The 14979-nt window shown below is 38.8% G+C and overlaps 1 protein-coding gene across 3 annotated transcripts in view; it reads right to left on the minus strand.

Moving 5' to 3' along the window:
- The window catches only part of ARMT1 (acidic residue methyltransferase 1), a 46079-nt gene extending 31113 nt beyond the window's left edge, over positions 1-14966 (minus strand). Inside the window, exons 1-5 of one of the 3 annotated variants that reach the window (XM_054280057.1) lie at positions 14895-14966; positions 13403-13508; positions 12630-12871; positions 11025-11190; positions 9308-10030 (exon numbers count right to left, since the gene is read on the minus strand). In XM_054280057.1, the coding sequence (XP_054136032.1) occupies positions 9308-10030; positions 11025-11190; positions 12630-12871; positions 13403-13508; positions 14895-14944 (1287 nt within the window). In that variant the 5' untranslated portion in view covers positions 14945-14966. Of the gene's footprint in view, positions 1-4916; positions 10031-11024; positions 11191-12629; positions 12872-13402; positions 13509-13829; positions 14122-14894 lie in introns of those variants that run through there. The other 2 variants (XM_054280058.1, XM_054280059.1) reach the window with 2 other exon arrangements.
- Between the last annotated feature and the right edge of the window lie 13 nt (positions 14967-14979).

Below are 14979 nucleotides of genomic sequence, written 5' to 3' on the forward strand. Positions count from 1 at the left end.
AGTAGTTTTTTTCTTATTGTTATATACCAATAGAGTTTTTCTGCATTAGTGTAATTTTCTAGAAACATGTAAAACTAACTTAAGTGTTTTCAGCAGCTCAAATAAATTACCAAAGAGATTTTCTAAATTCCTTTCAGAAGGGTACTGCTCAGCTCTACTCTCCTCCCCTTGCAGTAATCATTGAAAGGTATTACTGAAAAGATAAAAATCACTCCTGCTGTTCATTGGCCTCAAAGAGGCCAATTTCGAGCTTGATTAATAGGCCCAAATGAGAGCTTCATTACAAACAAAATTTTAGTTTTACCTGCTGCTACTACTACAAGAAGCAGTTAAAGCATTTCCATCTTTTGTTTTTCTCTTAGGATGAGGTGACTTTGCATCTAAATATAACAAATGTATTTAATGTGATGAAAGACAACAGTCATCTGAAGGCAATTAGAGAGATACATCACCTACTCTAAACATTACTTAAGGTGCTTTCTGGTTGACTTCATCCTTTGTCTGTATGGACAAATTAAGGAATTTGGAACTCCCCTGACATTTTCTCTCACAGCTTTTCCAAAATGCTTAACAAGGAGCCGCTGTGTTTATTCCCTAAACAATAAAAAGGGTAATTGCTAAGACAAGATTAAGTGCTTATGCAGAGATTTGTGCAAACAAATTGTTCTACTGTTTTCACTTTATCAATGCTAAATAGAGTTAAATAACTTCTGTAACAGAACTACTTAAATGATAGATTTAAAAAACAGACCATTATGCACTGCCAACAGCTGCAATTTTCCTATAATGCCTACTATACTTTACTGCAGTCAACAAAATGAAAATATTTTAGAAATACTTAATTATATTGGCATATACACAACTAAAAACTGATTAGCACTGTAGTTTGATTTAGCAATTGTAGCTTACATTTTATAAACATGTAATTTTTAGGGTGTTTTTGAGTCCCAAAATCAACACGCACAAACTATTTGACTTCTGGTTGGTTAAAATGTGGAGCAGGTTACTGTCAACTCTGTCGCTAAGCAGTGGTAGCAAAAAGTTTGTAATTGAGTCATAACAGTTGTATTTAATTTAATGGTGGTTGTTTTTGCCACCACAAACTACCAAAATTCTGTATTTTTTTGTCTCAGAACAATATATCTTCATTACAAAATTGATGTTCAACTAAATGAACTGCTCACACAAATAAATTGTTTATCCTTGGAACACAAAACTGTTACAAGGTTCCTATTATATCCTTAGTACAAGGGTTTGATCCTTCTAAGCAATATCCTCTAGTGTCTCCCTTAAATTCACATCAAAGCCAGCTAACCCCTTTCAAAGGAGGAAGAGATGCAAAGAAGAAATTCTTAGATAACTATAAATTCCTGCTCTGTGAAAGCTACTCCCTTCTGCAGCACTTAGTAAGAAAAATCTTTCTGGCCTTGAACCTGCAAAGATAAGCCATAATGATCAGCTGGGGTTCATGGGGCTTCAGTCGCACCACGCACGGACCCCCGGGCACAGCTCCGCACCTGCAGGAGCTCTGCTTTGGGGTCGGGGTTTTTTGTTTGGTTTGGGGTTTGGTTTGTTTGTTTGGGATTTTTTGGGGGGGGTGGGGGAAGGGGTTTCGGGGCGGTGGTGTTTAAAGGCGAGATTAAATTGAATGTTGCAAAGATGACTTGCAAAGGGGGGTTACAGTCAGCCTGGCGTTACAGTCAGCCTCTACAGCAACACCGACAGAAAGGGGGGTAGGAAAGGGAGCATATTTCCAAAATGGGGGCTTTATTCCCTAATAGAGGAGCTGCCACAAAAACCCCAAGCCCTAACCAGACCAACAACCCTCTCGGCCCTCTCTGTCTCGCCCGTGGCCGGTTACCGCGGTTCCGCCGCGCCGCTGCCCCCGCCGGCCCCGAGCCGCTGCCGGCCGCAGCCGCGCCCCTGGCAACGCGGCCCGGGGGAAGGACCGAGGGCGGCCCTGCCTAGGGACAGGGCTCGGTGGCTGAAAATGCGCAGTCTGCACAAGGGGAAGCTCACAGAAACGCCGGGGTTTGTTGTTTCTGTTTGTTTGTTTTCACTGCAAATAAACATTTAGTTGAGAATACTTGCTCGCGTTTTCTCTCAAAAATAAAAAGTCAGAAGAGGCGAGCAGAGCAGATGGCACCTGAGCAGCGGCTCCTGTTACCGAGCCAGGGTTTCCTTCTCCCCCAGAACCTGCCAAGGCAGCACCCCCGCAAAAGCAGCCTGCATCGATGGCTGCTGAACTGCCTCCAGCCGAAAGAGCACCTCCTCCTCTTCCTTCTCACCTTTCATCCAAATAACGTGGATACAAATGGGAAGAGAGGAGCTGAAGGTTGCAGTAAAAGTTAGATCTGTGGGTGCATGGGAGCTGCACATCATTTTCTCTGAAGACCCTGTGAGCTTTAATCAGCCTCTGAGGACAGTGCCATCACACACCATTTCTGTACTCAAAAAATACCTTACCTTTCTCAGGAATGCTGATCTAATCATGTTTTCCAGTAATTTTTCCTGTCCTTGTCCCTGTATGCCTGCTACCATTTCACTGCTGTTGCCGAGGACACAGAAACCCCCAAGCAGAGGGGGGTTTTGCTGGCATGGATCTTGCTGCTCCAGGGTAACCTCATTCTGCAATGCCAATCTATTAAGTATTTTTGACGGATTAAATTTGTACTGGGCAGTCTTACATAAACCCGGAGGAAATCTGGCACATGTTTTACTGTCCATTGCAAATTTGAACAAAAATATCATCTTGGATTTGTCCAGCATTCGACTACAGCCTAATCCGTCCTACTAGTGGAGTGGTGTGCAGATGCAGGAGTAAATGCTTGTGAAACTTTGTCCGAACTCTCCTGAGCATGTGCTCGAGCACACTTCCCCATCTCTAGTCCTGCAGTGCCACAGCTGGTTCGGGAGTTGCACTTTAGCTGCTTCTACAACCCTGGTGATGGGGAGGGAGTGCTTATACAGCTCTATACCACACATCTCTCAAGTTATTTGCCCTTAAAAAAACACACTTTATTCTGATGAATAATGATGGAGTATAAAGAGTATATAGCATATAAAATAAGAGTAACAAGAAAAGAGAAAAAAAAAAAAAGGATGAAGAAAAGTAGAAATGTCATGTAACGCACTGAAAAAGAGCAGGTGCAACACCCACTCTTCAAGCCATTTGACTGAGAAAAAACTACCTTATTACAAAATGTTCACACTTTAAAATGCTTTACCCTTGTTTGCTAGTACTTAAAAAAAGAGTTCTCAAAAGAATTTCATGCTTCTTTTTCCTTAACAGGGAGAGGAAATAATTTAGGAAGGGTTAATTTGGGATTTTTACTTCTAAATAATTTCAAGGAATCATTTTCATTAATCATATTCTTCATGCTGTGTTTCATAAAATACATGGAAAGGATGTTCTCAGCCTTTCTGAGCAAATCTCCTGAATGTAAGGACCTAATAAAGCCACAGCAATTTTTGAAAGAAAAAATAATTTAAAAATTACTACAAACTTTCCCTTCCATGAAAATTCTCGGTGTTGAGAAAAGATGCTAAAATTGATGGGTGTTATGAAACCCCAATTCCAGCACCCAGTACATTCAAAAATATACCAGCTGATATTCTGCAGGTGTCTAAATGAGAATGGATGTGTAAAATTTATTTCAAAACCAAAAGTCACATGATGATGTCCCTGGGATCTGCAATCTTCTGAAGGAAATAACCTGGTTTTACAACCCTGGACTTCCCCCCCTGGATAAAGAGAGCAGTGAAAGTGCAATGCACATTTGGGGGAACTAATCAGGCTTGGGAAAGAAGTGGGAATCTGTGTAAGGGAAAGCTGCTGCTGATGATGTATTAGGTTGTTTTCAGTTTGAGGAACTTAAACCAGACACTGAGTCCTTGGAAAGTCTAAACTCAACCCATGCAGCTATTTTGCAAATCCACTCTATGTGGATCTCAGGTTTCCACATATGTATGAAAACTCCCTGATTTGCCCCAAGCAGGGTAGTTCCTGATAATGCTTCCATCACAATCCAGCAAAGCATCAGCAAAACTTCCAAAAAAATCTAACATCATGGATGCAGGCAAAGCTGTGTATCCACTACATGACAAAAACACTCAAGAGTAGCTCTAACTCAGGATCACCTGAAAACAAGACTACAACCAACCATGGAAAAATGGCCCTTCACTGCAAGTTGTACGCCCTTGTCAGTCTGGAGGAATTCACCTGTCTCCTAATTCCCTAACCTTAGCCCAGGGGCACACACACTCCTTCAGTGCTCCTTCAGGGAGCACTCCTGGACCCAAACCCTTTTTCCTGAATGGTTCTGCCCTTTATATAGGTCCTAGACTAAAATTAAGAATTATATGTGTATATAAATCATCTAGTGCTGGAATCCATAAGGTTAGAGGATTTTTAGGAAATGGTTAAAAAAAGTATGTAGGCCTTGCATGGGAAACTTTTCTGCAATGCTAACAAAACTCCAATCTAAGGCCTACATACTTTTTTTAACCATTTCCTAAAAATCCTCTAACCTTATGGATTCCAACAATCTAGGACCAGAACTCGGTGCACTTCCTCTCCTATGACAATTAATGATTTTTTTTGGGAAGTGGGAGATAAGAGATGAAACCTATTCCAAATGCAACTGCATGAAATGCATCATCAGTCCCTTCATCAGAGTCACTTGGAAGGCATCAGCCTTACCACGGTAGTGTGAGACCAATCAATTATTTAACATTAAGAAAGCAAGTTAAAAAGCCCATATCTTGATGTGTCTTACCTCAGATTTTAATCTGTTACTTCATTAGACTTGGAAGAAGTAAGCAGAATCCCAGGAAAAATAAATTTCTACAAGGATGAAAATTTTTCTTCACAGGGAGTTTGAAAGATTATCATTATGTCACTTACTGAAAAGTGATACAACAGAAGCAGCACACAAGTACTGAATATGTTTATTCACTCTAAGTTATCATAAGAGGACATTTTATATTTCTTTCACAGCGGAAACAAGGCCAGATGAACTAAACCTCAAAAAAGCACTGTAAATAAAAACCCTTCTCACAACATGTCTGAAGAATTCACAACTGCAAAGTTGAGGCAGAATGTGGATTAATCCACAAACTAATTCGTAATTCATGTAAAAATACATGTAAATGGACTTTTTATTTTCAGGCTGTTAGAAACAGAAGTATACCAGAAAGAATAAAAATGTACAGAAGTTTTCAAAACCTTTTTTAGGAAAAAAAAAACCAAAACAGAAGCAAACAAGAAAACATAAACAGTCCATGTTATAGGATGTTTTCCCTCACATGTGTTCTGCCACTAGCACATAAAAAAGAAAACGACCACTTTAACCAGCACATTCTCAGTTTTATTGTAAAATCCTTAGATAAGTGTTAGGTGAATTTCAACTTACATTTTGCTTTAAATAAAAATAATTATAAGCTTTTGTTCTGTAATTTTGGGTAAACAGAAAGCTGGTAAGCAAACAAACTTTAGTGAAAAAAACCCAACAGTTCTGTACAAGATTCCATTTCGGAATTTTTATTTTAGACGCAATTAAGGGTTTCTTCTTAGATTAAAACCATTTCATAGAGTAATTTTCATGCAACAGAGTAAACTTTTTTCCTATGCTGTTTGACAGCACAGGAGATAAATGTTCACATGGAACAAGCTGTAACCATGAATGCAAATAACACAACTTGAAAGAAACTGTTTCAACAACAACAGTTAGGGTTTATGGGACATTAACAAAGTGTGTAAACCAAAGTGTTTTGGAAGTATTTTAGTTACAGTATGAGTAACACCAAAATATTTCCATTTTTGCTGGAACACATGAAGCACCTATCAGTTCTAGAAGTGACTCTGGAAATGACATCATGAGCTGCACCAACCTTAGTAAGTAAGTACCAGACACATTGAAGAGATACACAAACATTTTTAAGGTTTTCAAATTTTAACAGGAGTACAAGGAGCGTAAAAATTAGAAAATTCCTTATTATTGTCCTGTCTTGTTACAGAAGAATGTTTTATGATACCTATCTCTTGCATCTGTATCTTTCAAAACCTCACTGAATAAATACACTTTAGAGGTTTATACGTAAGATCCATTTCCTAAGAAAAAAATTCAGGAACTAAGACCTGAATTACTTTAAATTGGTTTCCTCAGCCACTGAAATAGTATAACAATGTCTGACTTGCACAAAATTATATAATTTATTTCAATATTCTTACAATCTTCTACTCATACAATCAACTTATTTTTCACATAAAGCAATTTATTTTAAGAAACCTTATATACATAAATTATTGTAGATATCTTACAGGATAACTTACCAAGTATTCAGACAGATGTGTGTACTGCCTTTCACTGTGCCTGTGGCATTATGTTCCTCCTATTTCCTCAACAATGAAAGTCATCATCAAAAACTGACTTACAAATACAGTTGCTCAAAAGTTAAAAGACAAAAATAAAAAATAAAAAACATTTTTTTGTTGTGGTCTTCAGAATTACTGAAAACGCCTTTGGCTTTTGCCATAAATATTCCAATGGCATATGAAATGAAAATCTCAAAAATTTGAATTTACAAATCAAATTTGTACGTTCTCCTGAGTTATGCTGTAGAAGCATTTTGGGCAATCAGTTGTAACACACATGTATAGAAGGAACTTTCAAGTAAAAAAAAAAGTTATATTACAGCACATGCTAGTTTTCAAACACATGCTTCAGGTTATGTTTTTAAATTCCACCTAAATGCAATAGGTTCACGTTGGCATTTAATGAAGCTGTATTACAAAAGGTAATTAACACTGAATAACTACAAAAGAGTTTCCTATTTTTAAGTAAACGGTAGCAAACCCATCAGAAAAGCACTGTGCCTCACTGGAATATGTCTTCACAACTTTGTTGTGTCATGGGAGACTGTAATACTGCAATACAGCAATACTGATGTTATTTTTTTCTTTTTTTCATACAATCAATCAAAATTTTACAAAAATATAGCCAACCAACAAACATAAAAGTATGCTGCATATTTAGTTCTGCCTAGGCATAGCACTTTGCAATTACAGCTATAGAAGTCAAGCATTTGGAAGTTATGGCTGTACATTCCTTACACAGCCACATAGTCACACTGTATTACCACAAACTTCTCTTTGTGAGGGGCAAAAGATGTAAAGTGCACTTTTAATCAACAGGAGAATAGAGAGATTTTTTTTCAGTATGACATCATGTCATACATTAGCTTTCACATGCTAAGATAGGAATTACATGTCTTGTAGTAATTTTCATGACTCAATAATACTGAGCTAACACGACTGCATCTCCTAATTGATATTTGGATTTTGTAGGACTGTATTTGTCATTAGTTCATATTATTAATTTACCCCAATCTGCACTGTGAGTTCCCAGAAGTAACGGCATGAAAGTAACCTGGGCACAGGGACACAGTAACAACCAGTAAAAAACTAAATTAAGTTTCTCAGCATGTGTAAGGATTGTGTAAGAGGCAAATCTATTTGTCAAGGGTGGCCTCAACAGACTTTCTCTTCTTGTTCATTATATTCCTTCAAGCCTCTCAAGCAAATTAAGTCAGCACTTTACAAACAATCTGAGTACAGGCAAAGCAGATTCCGTCCCCAGCTGCTCTCTGAGCGAGGTATGATGTTCTCATTCCACATATTCCACAACTTCCATCTCTCTGTTCTTGACCCAAAGTTGTTGCTTCAAAATGCATTTCAAACAAGCTAACAGCATTTTTAAAGATGAGACACTGAGGCTCCAGTGCACAGATTCATCGTGTCATTTACATATTTGATCAAAGCACTAGAGCTGGAGTGCTGTTGAGCTCTCTCCAGTCAGAAACTTTCAGCAGTCTGACCTTCAGCCTTCTTGACTAGATTTTTCATTTCTGCAGTTCAATCAGGTGCCTAAGGATGAGGATTAATTCACCCTGTAGGAGTACTAAGCCAAAGATACAAAGGAGATAAGAGCAGTAAACCCAGGCCCCAAAATTATAACCCTCCCTACAACTGCCTCATGAAATTCCTTGCATCTTTGTTTTTGAATACTTGACCTTGGAACCTTAAAATACCCTTTCATATTCAGGAAGAAGAAAATAAACACAAATGATCAAAGTCATCAGCATTTGGAATATATTTATCCACTGTACAGATCTCTGTTGTATGAACATAACAAGCAGCAGCTTTGAGTCCAGGGTAGAAGAGTAGAAATGAGCACCTAACAACTCCAGTTAACAGGAACTTGTATGGCATATGCTTCTCTACCCTGTACTCCTCGGTGCAAATGGGGCTGTATATCCTCCCTAAAAATTAAGGCATCCTTCTTAAAAAACAACCAAACAAAAACCCCCAAACAAATACATTTGAAAAACAAAGAGAATTACCACAACAGAAGGAAGCAGCAGTGCTTGAACCTCATACATACACTGCTGACAGGCCACCTGCAGATCAAGTCTGCATTTAATCTAAAGTCCAGTTAATGCAACTGCTTGGGTTTCATTATTATTTTTTTGTTTGGAGAGGCTTTTCTCTGTGCTTCCTTTTTGGTAGAGCTTTGTAAATAAACAGTATCTTCAATATTCTTAAAATGAGATTGTCCTTTCTCCCACTAATCTTCCTACCAGATGGGACAACTCTCCCACAGGCAAACTGGCTAGCAACACTCACTTGTGCTTTAAGATTGAAATTCAATTTTCAATTCTACATGAATGTTTACAAGCTGCTACCCAGTAACTTTTTCCTTAATGTAACGCAAACTATCCTCAAAACATCAAAAGAATCTGTCTGTAATTAACTTCTGAATTCTCTAAAATCCTAACTTTCATGCAGTGCATGAAATGACATGGAGCACAAATTATTCCAAAATAAGTAAATTCATGCTAATGTGGCACTGGGGAAATTGTTTCTGAAGCAAATTTTTCACTTGTAAAGCTTTCACTCATTAAACTCACACTCACTGATGAAATAAAAATATTATGGACAACTAAATATTCATCTTAAAGATCTGCTGACATTGGACAAGAGGAAAACAAAATGTATTGAAATGCAGATTGAATTACGTATACGAAGACCGTTTATAAATATTTGCACAACAATAAAGTCTTCCACAGGACAAAACCAACAAATCACTTGGGATGAAAAAGTGCAAACAAAAAAAAAATCTTTACTGAAGCCAAGCATGGAACAGAGAAAATAATTAAAGTCAGACTTAATGTCTCTTTCAGAATATTACAAATCATTTAATTAGAGACCAGCATCAAACTGAATTACCCCGTATTTTCCACTTACCATCCACTCAGGTTCAGAAGCCTGAATTTGCTCACCTTGTCCAGGTTTCAGGCCAACCTGAGTGTCACATTTCAATGTTCTCAAACTACAGAGAGGTGCAGGATGAAACTTATTCAAGGCTTGATGAAACGGGACAGTGTATTCCCATTTTCTATCTCCTGTCAATTTTCTATAGTTTAAATCACCTTTGAAGAGAAGCAAGTTTGACTTTTGTAGCTCAGCATACAAGTCAGGAGCAACTTCACTCATATTGGAAAAATCATGTGGTAAAGTCCAAAACATGTGGTCAAGGAAAACCCAAACTCCCTTTTTCAAATTGCCCTCCCAGTTTACCCCACATCTAGACATCCACATATGATTAGCTGACCCCAGTTGTCTAATAGTCCAGTTAAAATCATGTTTTGTGGTATCTGATACATACCATGGAATACTTTTTCCATGAAAATAGATTTCATCAGCTAGCTTTGACAACAACAAGAAATCAGCCAACACAAGATCACTTACAAGTTCAAATCCAGCATTATCCAGGATTATGTCAACTCTAACATTACTTCTTTCTGTTCCATTTTTTTTGGCATTTACAAGTAGTGACCAAACTTTTTCCATATCATCCACTAAGATGTAAGGTACCATGTTTTCCAGGGACTGCAAAGGACTAGATTTCTGAGAGCTGTCTTCACCAGCTGAAAAAGAAAGGTCACACTTATTGCCCCACAATGACACCTAGAAGGAAAAACAAAAATAAGAAAAAGAAAAAATCACTAAGTCTCACTGTAGTTACATTTTCAACTTCACATACACTGAAGATTTTGTTCCCTTGTTTTTGTTTTAGGTAATAAAGGCTGTAACTCCAAATATTCTTCCAAGCTTTAATAAAACTCAACTTCTTGTACAGGTATCTCAACATAGACAAGATTTTGTGGAAGAAACCAAACAAAGCTCTGTATTTATACAAGCATCAAAAGTGACAAAGATGGAAGATTTAGATCAATGTAAACACATTGATCACAAAGCTCAAAACAGAAATATTCTCCATACTGCAATTCCAAAAAATATCAGTGGTAACACAGGAAAAGGAATTAAAAAAAGCAGATTTATTTTTTTATTGCATGCAGCCAAATAAATATTTAGATACATGTATTTTAAGTACTCACTAATGGGCCCTTTGTGAAGATTCATCAAATACTTGGAGTACACTGTTGCCAGCTGCTGGACTTATTTGTAATCCTACAATACTTTGGGGTTTCTACCCAAAGGCACTGTATTCCAAGAATAATGCTGTTAAAATCCTTTTAAACCACTTCTGACCCAGACTGACTTCTAATTTTTTCTCCAAAGAAGTCTAAAAACATTTAAATTGACAACTAAAATTAACTGTTTTAAGAAATAATAGGTAAATATCAAAAAGGTCATCTGGAATTTGACTTAAAATGTTTAAGAGATACTGGTTTTGAAGGAAGAATTGCTGGGTTTTCATATATACAATGAAGACCAACAGTTAATAAAAAAGCATTGCATTTAAAACAAGTACCCAAAATATGAATATTTTCAGAATAGCAGCAATACAGTAGGGCTATCAGGACTTCATCACATTTTTACAAACAAAAGATCTATATTTTAATTCTCATATGAAGTTCAAATTCTTTATAATCTCAAATTCTTGTTTGATTCATAGGAGAGATATTTTCAATTCTTGTGGTAAGCAGTATCAGTTTACCTGCAATAGCTTAAAAAGTTCCTCCTGAAGTTGCTTTTCATCTAGATCCTTGATGTTCTTAAGAAGTTCCTGAAAGTAAGTGCACAAGGCAATAATAGCTTCTTGGGATTCAAAGAAATTTTGAGCCTTTCCTTCCTTAAATACGTCAAAGTTGTCAATAGGTGGGCTAAAAAGAGAAGAACAAATATGTTGACATACTTCCCACATTCTTCGTTACAGCACATGCAAAGGAAGCTCAAAGGTCAGCCTCTTTAGACTGTACTGCAAGCCTTAATTAGATTTTCCACTTCTAATTTGTCATACTAGATTTTCACATATCTCCATAACAGCCTAATATTGCATTTTGCTAAAACGGACACTATGCAAGGCATCTTTATATAGCAATATATTCTGAAAGTGAACAAGTATTCAATCACAAAAACTCTGGGAACTGCACAGACAGTGAGCATTTTGAACTCCAATCTTCAGACAAGAGATTTAAAACTGTAACATACAAGCGAGCTAAAGTCAAGGAAAGCTGGACTGGTTTAAATGTGTTACTGTGTGCTGGAGTGTACTTCCCATACCAAATTCTCATCCAGTTAGGAAGTTATTCCTATGAAAGTCTTTACTGGGATTCTGGAAAATTGCCATGACAAATGACAATGTTGTAATATATAAAAATTATAGGCCAACCTATTATGAGACATATTTTCATGATGACCTTTTAACAAATGACTGAACTTCCAAGCATATGCTTAAGAGCAACTAAGCAACGGAGATCAAGAAAGTTAAAAGTTAAAAATGAAAAGTGTCTGCTCAGCTTTTTAAGTGCAATCCAGCAGGTCAGCCTCATATTTGAAGCTTTTGGTTCAAGAATTCAGATTACACAACATACCAGTGGAGACTGAGTCCCACTATTGTGTTTGCATCTCCACAACACTAAGGGTAAATCCGGTGCTCGGGGAGCTTTCAAATGTTTTGGCAGCAATGGGATCTTAAACTGTTCATTCCTACCCCATGACGTTGTACTGGCACGTCTCCATGGTACCAGCACAACAAGTTTTTCCTGCCCAGTTATTTTTAACCAGTATCAGCTCCCAAAGTTTGATGCAACACATGGCTGCAAGCACTGCTGTAACTAAGAAGCTGGTGTAGAATGAACAACAGGGGCTCCTTAAGATGGGTCTACTGCTATAATAAACAATTCTCAAATGGTAACTTCAGATTGCAAGCAGCAAGTTAGAATTCCCAACAGATTTGTGGCTCTCATATTCTGTGTTTAATGCTGAAGAGAAAATTCTAGACCAGCAAACCTTGTAGAAATGCTACATGGGTTTTGTATCTCAATTTACATTAGTCTGCAAACTCAAACTGTACAGTCAAGCTCAAGAGTTTTCATGTAGACCAACTACCAAAACTGAAGCATCAAGCAAGCTTCAAATTCTGCTAAATATAATAAGTAAAGGTATTAATTTTAAATCTGATGTGTAAGCTGGGGAAAAAGCAGTATGGCAAAAGCTTAAGATCTTCCTTTATCTTTCTCCTCAGCTGTCTTTTTCCCAAAATAAAAATGGGAAAGAGCAATGTTTTGTGAAGTAATATACCAAGCCAGTAAATACTTACTTCTGTGCTAATGCTGCATGAATTCTTCTATACATGTAACACTCTACGTACAGCCAAGGGGACTGAAACCAACTTGGTTCTCCATTTCCATTTGGTAAATTTCTTTGGTAGTCCAGGTATCGGTTCCACAGCGCAGCATCGGGCAACTCATCATCCAGAGGGGTCACTGGCTTGTCTGTTTGCAGCTCATTCCGCAGTTTGGAGAGGAAAGATATAGCTCTCTTCTCTGCTTCAACACCCTTCTGAAAAAGTGGAGAACAAAAGTTCCTATTCTGTACCTTTATTCCTGTAAAGACACAGATCAACTGTTCATGGAATGTGCAAAGTTTTAATTGCCATATGAGAGTCCCTGACAAATCACAGCTTGATTAAACGAAATATATTTTGGTGAATAAAGCTCATTTCAGATCCAAGATCCTAAAATGAATTCCATATGGGACTTCTTTTCAGATTGGACTTTTTGCTAATTAGAGGTGACGAGAGTGTTGAAACACAGTCATGTTCAGAAGGTGTTACTGTCTATCAAACACTGCATCAACACAAAAACCCAAGTAAGTGATGCAGTTGCATAAGTGACAGATCAGAAGCAAAAGGTTAGACAGAAAGGTGTTACAGAACTAATCAAAAATAGCTACTAGAAAAAAATTATTTTTTAAAAAAATCGGACAAAAGGATTGAGACAAACAAGCCTCACCAATAAAAACAAGGCAGAGAAAAGGTCTCAAGGGCTAGAGGGGAATAAACATCAGGGAAAACAGGGACCTTACTCTTACCTCACCATGTTCTTCAAAAAATTCATTTTTATGTCGATGCAAAGTATCAATAACTTTTGTGAGGATCTGGGGAAGTCTGTCTTTAATCGTAAAATATGCATAGGATCTAAAAAACAGAGGATCAGTATTTTATTATTGCAGCAAAGGATGAAATTGCTTCAATTTTTAAAAACAAATGCAAGCTCTTTGTACTACTTTGGACTGGGGTAGAGTTAATTTTCTTTAAAGTAGCTGATATGGGGGTTGTGTTTTAGATTAGTGCTGGAGACAGTGCTAACAACACAGGGATGTTTTCCTTATTGCTGAGTAGGGTTTGCACAGAGCCAAGGCCTTTTCTGCCTCACCCCATCCCACCCACGAGCGAAGAGGCTGAGGGTGCACAGGGTGTTGGGAGGGGACACAGCCAGGACAGCTGACCCTAACTGACCCAGAGGCTATTCCAGACCACATGGTGTCATGCTCAGTGGTGGAAATCAGGGGGAAAAGTTGGCCAGGGAGCCACTGCCTAGGCATCTGTAAATTCATGGTGAGCAATTGCTTTCATTTACCTTACTTGGTTTTCTTGGGTTCTATTCATCTTCGCTCTTTTCATTACAATTTATTCTCACTTCAATTATTAAACTGCTCTCAACGCCCAAGTTTCCTCATTTTTACCCTTCTCATTCACTTCTCCCCACCCCGCTGAGCTATGTGGTGCTTTGCTGCCAGCTGGGGTTATAACACATTTTGTATTAAAAGTCACTTGATGTGCCCTTAAAGCAGTGGATAGCAAAAAAAAAAAAAACAAAACAAAACAAAAAAAAAAACGAAACGATAAAGATTTCAAACTGGTCAGGCTCTTGTGCCTACTTTTGCAGATTATAAACAGCAGCCTTTTCAAGGAAGAAAAAGCTGTATGACTGGCCCTGACATAACAGCGAAAAATTGAAAAATTGCACTTAATTCTAGGCTAAAAGGCGACCTCTATTGCTAAGATACCCAGATACAAAACCTGGGAAATGTAAAACTAAAAGCACAGATATCTCCTCGAATTTTATCACGTATCTCATCACCAAGAAACGCTGGCACCATTATATATTGATTTACACTTTCTCCAATCGCTCTTCATGTACGAGAACAATAAGCAGAACGCGGCCAGCCGCACAGAGGGCGCACACCGGCCCGCAGGAGGATTTTTACTGTGACATTTCTACGCGCCGGTTGGAGCCGCGGAGCCGGGCAGCGGCAAGGGGAGCCCGGCACCGCCGCCGACCCCCCCTCACGGCCGGGCCGGGCCGGGCCGGGTCGGGTCGGTGACTGCGGCCACAGCGCCGCCTACAGGCCCCGCCGGCGCTGCTGTCCCCGCCCGCCTCCCCGGGCCAAGAGCCGCCCCCCGGCCCCACCCGGCGCCCGAAAACCTCCTCTCCCCGGCGGCGGGGAGCCGGACGGCCCCTCAGCTCCCTCCCGCCCCCTGCCTCGCTGCCGGTGACGAGCGCGTCAGGCCGTGACGGACCCCTTAAACCTGCCCGACAGGGACACCGGGAGCGCCGGTACCGCCGCCATCTTGCTCCGCCCCCCCGCGAGCCGGCGCACCGCCC

Source organism: Melozone crissalis, unplaced genomic scaffold (genome assembly GCF_028551555.1).
Source record: "Melozone crissalis strain CALT ecotype California unplaced genomic scaffold, PUWL_Pcris_2 ptg000027l_1, whole genome shotgun sequence".
Taxonomy (NCBI): Eukaryota; Metazoa; Chordata; class Aves; order Passeriformes; family Passerellidae; genus Melozone; species Melozone crissalis.